Source organism: Juglans regia, chromosome 1 (genome assembly GCF_001411555.2).
Source record: "Juglans regia cultivar Chandler chromosome 1, Walnut 2.0, whole genome shotgun sequence".
NCBI lineage: Eukaryota > Viridiplantae > Streptophyta > Magnoliopsida > Fagales > Juglandaceae > Juglans > Juglans regia.
The window spans coordinates 1,541,438-1,548,355 of NC_049901.1; the positions used below are offsets into that span (position 1 = coordinate 1,541,438).

The following is a 6,918-nucleotide window of genomic DNA, read 5'->3' on the forward strand; positions in this document are numbered from 1 at the left end:
AATGAGAACATATAATTGGAGATAATCTTTTTTTTTTTTTTTTTTTGATAAAACTGTCATTCCATTCATTTAAAAAGGACATATAACTTTGACTTCAAACAACAAGTCAATTACAAACGTTAATAGAATCTCAGTACACTATTATGACTGACATGGTCTAGTCCAGACGGCTTATCTCTACAGACTGAAGTCTAAGAGATAGCACAACTCTATTCCTGACAGAGTTCACGGTAACCAAACATAAAACTCCATACCCAGCTAGGCTGAATATGGAGAAACCAAACCCCAACATCACCGACTAAGCGGAGGGGGGACAACACCCTTTGGACCTAAGACCGAAGGGACAAATGTTTTTGAGTTTTTTTATTTTCTTGAAAATAAAGATAAGGCATAAAAAAATTACATTAAGAAAACACTGTAAAAAGGAAAAAACAGTGCACAAAAACGCCTCAGAATGGCAAACCGACGGTCGATCTTGGAAGATCCAGAGTCGCCAGTTCGGGAGCATCCGCGCGTTGCAACAGCGGAGAGCTCCTTGGTGGCGCGTGAAGGACATGCGCCGACGAGCTCGAAATTTTCGTCCCGCGCGTGCAGGCTATCCTCCACTCCGATTGGGGCCGTATTCGGTGGACGTGTAGATCGGCGGCTAGGCAACCTCCTGGTGGGGCGCGTGTTGACTATAGGGACCCGAAAGATCACGAACGGCGATTCTCCCTTTATTCGGCCTAGAAAAACAAAAAATTAAAAACAAATACAAAAAAACCAGAAGGGAGAGGGAAGAGTGAGGGGGGAAGGAGCCGAAGCTCCCACCCCCTCAAGCCGGTCAGAAAGTTTTAGAGAGAACGGGAGTTTTTGAGAGAGCGTCCAAGAGCGGAAGTCTTCACGATATTATAATTGGAGATAATCGAATCCGTGTTTAAGAACTATATATTTATATATATATATTTACCATTTCTAATCTCTTTGTCCGTACATTTCTGGAGTTTAAATGGTAAATGAAACACGCACACACGGAGAGATCCATTTACAAATATGCGCGTCGTGTGTGTGTGTGTGTGTGGGGAAAATAATGGAAAACGTTGTGCGGCAAATCCCCCTTTACATTAGTAATTATACATAAAAAGAAGATTAAGATAATTAAATATGATTGGTGGCCGTGCGCGATAATTAATTACGACGAAGAATGTGGATATATAGGGAGTTCATATAATCTTCAATATTGCCTTATTCTTATTATGAACAGGAACGCGAAGCACAGATGTCATATAATGCTCTTATTCTATGCTTCAATATATATGCAATGCCATTGAGTTTGACCCCTACACAGAGAAGGGGCTTCTTTTAACTGTGATAAATGCAACTTGCATGATAGCTAGTGGCCATTACGCCAGCTCCTTATCTCATGTGCTACTTTGGCAAGCAACTATATATCATTCAATTAACTCCTCATGATCTCCTTGTTTTACCAAACTTTGGGAAAAGATGGTGCAAGAAACTATAATCTCTTCCCCACTCTTTAACTCGATGATGGCAAACAAATATCAAGTGAAGAGATATATGGGCAACGTGATCGTATCCGTAATATATCCGATCTTATTCGATGAATAGATTTCAGTGATTATGCGCCTTGATTTCGTTAAGTGGAACCTTGAATATGCTCGACCTATAGCTAGCAACTGCATATATATATATATATATAAATCATGATTTATTACATTAATTATCTCTAATTTCTATCAGTACCTTAAGTTTTCGAGACAGTATTCAATAAGCACAACTAGAGATTGGGATGTAGCATTATTACAACCCTACGTAGCCATGATCCCCTTGCAAACCAAAACAGGGTCTCATAGATCAGATGCATGATTGATTATATCTTAAATTTGGAAATTTAAGGCGGTTGCCTTAAGCTTAGGTCCCCGAAGAAATGAAGACCCTTAAAATAGCATTCTACCTTCAATTAATGCCCTTGTAATACATACCAAGAACAATTAATTATCTTGTAAGAGAAACTCATGATGCTCGCTGTTTGGTGTATATATATATATAATATTAATTAAAGGAATTAAAACAATCAACCAAACATTATGATCATAAGTCTCACAGCTCACTGGCCGCCAAGACAGCGAGAATGCACTAGAAACACTAGATCATCTGGAACATGAAAACTGATAGGGATGGTCTCATTGTTTGCAACTAAAAAGTTAATATATCATGCAGCATGCATATCTTGCTGCATGGCTCCTAATAATTGCCTGCGTATTTAATGGAGTACTGGACTCATGTTAACAATATATGATAGCTTACGGGCCATGCTTGTTAATCCAATTTACAATTAGGAATATTGATCCCCTCGATTACCGGCCCGCTTAATCAGATTTACATGAATAAAATGAAGAATTTAACTAGCATATATATACAAATATATATATATATATATGTATGTATATATGTAGATATATATCCCCGCCTCCATAATGGCGTGCATGTCTATATTATATATACATTTGGGCGTTTCCTCTGAATAGAGATAATGATGTTCCAAAGCTCAACCAAGAGCAGATCATCGCTGACGAATATCCATGCATGTAGAAACCTTTAAATTTGTCTTTGTTAGGCTGATCGGTTACAAGACTAAACGAGATTTTACTCATAGACCGGCTGCCTACTGCAAGAAACCTTGACATGCGTCCTTGTACTTTAGATGCAAAAAGGAAAGAAACGGACATCCAAAACCTATAAAGGCAAAACGAACGTTAAAAAGACCATCTGAAAGTCAGGGGAAAAGGCATACACAAACGCAACAAAACATGTGTATTGCTTGCATTACATGATTAGCCGTTTCCAAATGGACAGATTTCACCTCCCTTCTCACCACCTTTATATATATTCCCCACCAGCTGCATTCATTTTCATCTCCAAAGCATGTCTGATCTTCCTAATTTTTTCCGTTACCGGAAAACAATAATGAAGGAGGAAGTAAAGAAAATTGTTACAATTTCTAATCAAAAGCTGTGGTTCACAACGACAATGATGCTTGTAACCCTGCCATTCTCTAATGGGATTAATGCTGCAGGCGGGTCACATGAGCGGGTTCCAGCAATGTTTGTGTTCGGAGATTCCTTGGTTGATGTTGGTAACAACAACTTCCTAAGCTCCATAGCAAAAGCCAATTACTTTCCTTATGGTTGTGACTTCAAAAGTGGCCCTACTGGGAGATTCACTAATGGCGAAACCTTTGTTGATATGCTAGGTATTAAGGTTCTATTTAATTTCATGTGTATGTTGGCGTTCGAGCAAAGAACATTAATCCATTTTTTTTTTTCCTTTTGGCATTTATTTTTCTAAAGAAATGGAGGAGAAACATCTTTTTTTTTTTTTAAATAATTATATATATTCATCCATGATTGGTTTTTTCAAGAGTACTACTTTTAGATATTATTTTAAACTTTATATATGATTGATAAATTTGAGAATGCATGTCATAGAAACCAGCTTCATGCGCAAGAACCTAATTAATTAATCATAATATATATAGAGAGAGATCAGAGAGTACTGGTACAACCGTAGAGATAATCAGAAGAACCCGAGTATTATATCAAGCTAGCTTCATATGGCTGTTTTGTATGCTTAAATATTGATGATCAACGTTGTTACTTTAATTTTGTTGTTCTTGTAATCATGCTCTTCCTGATCCTCGTGTTTTTATTATTTTAATGCACTTCTAAATGTTAATTTCAATCAAATTTAAATATAGTCATGTCTTGCATGCAACCGAGAGATATACATGATGGCGCTGGCATCGCGCCTAATTGCATGCGTAGATAACTAGATATTCCTTCGGAAGCAGTAGTGTTCGACAAACATGTATATATGGGCAAGAGCAATACTACACAATTTCTCCAACCTAGATATACCATATTTTTTAAATTTTTTAATATTTAAAAAAAAAATTTTTTTGAGTTTATTCTTTTTAAACTAATTCAATTCTTTTATTTATTATTCATATATTAAATATTTGATAAAAAAAATTATAGTGTGTGGATGTTGTGTGAATAGTAAGATCGAGGTTGTTTAGATTTTTTCATATGGGCAATAAATAAGTACCAAAATATATAAAAGCAGATTTTAGGCCCAACTCGCTTCATTAAAGGGAATTAACATTAATTCCCCCCACAAAGAAAGAAAAAATAATTAAAGATTTGTAATCTTCAATGGATAAAATTGGAAATTAAATAGAAGATATTTGGAAGTCGGTGTTATTAACATGCAGGAATTTCAGAATTTGGCCGTATGTATGGATCATCGATCGATAAGTAAATATTATTGTCAAGCTCATGTTCACGATCAATTCAAAGAGAAGTTAATTGGGCTAATAATTGAGCAAGAAGAGGTTTTAATATTTAAGTTCAATATTAATTTCGAATTAATCTAATTTGGTTTGCAGGCAGGTTGTTGGGTATTCCATATCTCCCGGCCTTTGCAGATTCCAACACGCGGAATGGAACTAGAATACTTACTGGAGTGAACTATGCTTCAGCAGCTGCTGGCATCCTTGATGAGTCCGGCCAGCACTACGTACGTACTCTAATTAATTAAGCAATATTCAGACTAATTAATATATAGTTGTGGAGGGCCCACTTATAAATTGTACGATTAATGTTTATTTCAAGTAAAAATGCATATATGTAGTATTAATAAAATTAAATAATTGTGTTGCGGATGCGCATGCATGCAGGGAGAGCGGTACAGCCTGAGCCAACAAGTGCTGAACTTTGAGACCACATTAAATCAATTAAGAACGATGATGAATGGGACGAGCCTGAGCCAACACCTAGCTAAATCCATAGCCATTCTGGTATTTGGAAGCAACGACTACATCAACAACTACCTCATGCCATCTATGTATCCATCCAGCTACAATTATAACCCTCCTGATTTTGCAAACCTTCTCCTCAACCGCTATGCCCGTCAACTTCTGGTATATATATATATATATAATAATATATTTTCACCCTTTTATTAACTATATATATGATTGATAATTTTGTTAAACCAGGCGCTGCACAGTGTAGGGTTAAGGAAGTTTGTACTAGCAGGAGTTGGACCGCTTGGCTGCATCCCTAACCAGAGAGCCACAGGTCAAGCCCTGCCGGGAAGGTGCGTGGACAATGTCAATCAGATTCTTGGTACCTTTAATGAGGGGCTCAAATCGCTGGTCACGCAGCTCAACGGCAACCACCCCGGCGCTGTTTTTGTCTATGGCAACACTTACGCTGCTATTGGTGACATCCTAAATAACCCTGCCTCTTATGGTAAGGATCATAAATAATACCCATAAATAATTATATATATCAGGATCAAGCATTGATCACGATGGACCAAAAACTAATTAGAGCATTAAGATCATTAGCATGCAGTTTGTATACCATGTAATTATATGTGAGAAATTTTATTTGCAGTCTCCATTTGGAGACTGTATGTGTAGGCCCTTTATTAAATGAGAAAAAACATCATTTTAGAAGAGATATTTTTATAATTTTAAAAAATCTTAAAGATAAAATTGCTTAGACTTGCATTGTAGTCCCCGTTTAGGGATCCACATTTAGGAACTGTATGTAGCATTCCTCATTATATATATACTTATTTTGGCATCATATATATATATATATATATAATTGTGATCACTTGGAACGATGAGAAAATAATATTGCAGGGTTCAGCGTGATTGATAGAGGTTGCTGCGGAATTGGACAGGGACAAATAACGTGTCTGCCATTTCAACTTCCATGCCTAAACAGGAGCCAGTATATGTTTTGGGACGCCTTCCATCCCACAGAAGTTGCAAATGCCATTCTTGCTTGGCGAGCTTTCTCCGGCCCACCCTCCGATTGTTACCCCATCAACATCCAACAACTGTCACTCATCTGATCATCATAAAAATATATATATATATATTTATATATATATATATATATTTTGTTCATGTTGTTGTCTGCTGCTCATGTTAGTTATATATGTTTGCTTGTTTTCGTAAGTTGGCAAATTGGAAAGTTTTGAAAGTATTTTGCATATATGCTTGTCGAATTCCTTTTCTGGCAACTCCAGTACTTCTCAACCAAGAGAGTGCATGCTAAAGTCGATGTTCGTTCTTTAATTAAAATTGAGTGCCGATGCTGAATCAGAGATGAAGATTATAATCGAGAAAAGAAAATGACAATTGGACAACCAAAACGTACATTATAATCTACAACAAGGAGTAATTGCAACCACCCTAAACGAGGTGGATCTTATATATATATATATATATATATTCTTTTAATGGGCTTGTCTTTTGGAGCCGGTAAGGTAGGCCGAACGGCTCCTTCAGAAGTGGTCTGAGACATAGGTGGGCTATGAAGGTCGATAGTGTTTAATTTAAAAGTATCAATCACAGTTCCAGTTCTTTCATGGTTGGGTATATATCGATCCCACAAAAATTATAATCCGGAAGAAACCCTTGTAATTTGAGCTAGCTGAAGTCAGAATATTAATGCATATGGTTAATTCCCTGTTTGGATATAGAGATGGTTTTATCTCGTCTCATCATTATAATTTTTTTAAATTTTTATACAAAATATAATAAATAAATTAAATTTTTCAAATTTTTATACAAAATATAATAAATAAATTAACTTTTTCAAATTTTAAAATAATAATAATATTAAAAAATAATATTATAATAATATTTTATTCATCTCATGATCTCATTCACTATTCAAACTAACATTAAATATTTAAGCATTTATTCAAATATTTAACTATAAAAAATACCTTTCTCTTTAACTAGATAAAAAAATACATTTCTAAGGGAGAAATTAATGATAATAATAATAATAATCTCTTTTAACTAGATCTAGATAAACAACCTAGTTGGTT

At 35.5% G+C, this 6,918-nt stretch overlaps 1 protein-coding gene across 1 annotated transcript; it reads left to right on the forward strand.

The window, feature by feature from the left end:
* Nucleotides 1-2,925: 2,925 nt before the first annotated feature.
* Nucleotides 2,926-5,931, forward strand: LOC109012926 (GDSL esterase/lipase At1g71250-like). The gene is made up of 5 exons (XM_018994829.2): nucleotides 2,926-3,253; nucleotides 4,448-4,578; nucleotides 4,739-4,981; nucleotides 5,060-5,315; nucleotides 5,717-5,931. Exons 1-5 carry the CDS (start codon nucleotides 2,926-2,928, stop codon nucleotides 5,929-5,931), a joined length of 1,173 nt encoding a protein of 390 aa, XP_018850374.1.
* The last annotated feature ends 987 nt before the right edge of the window (nucleotides 5,932-6,918 follow it).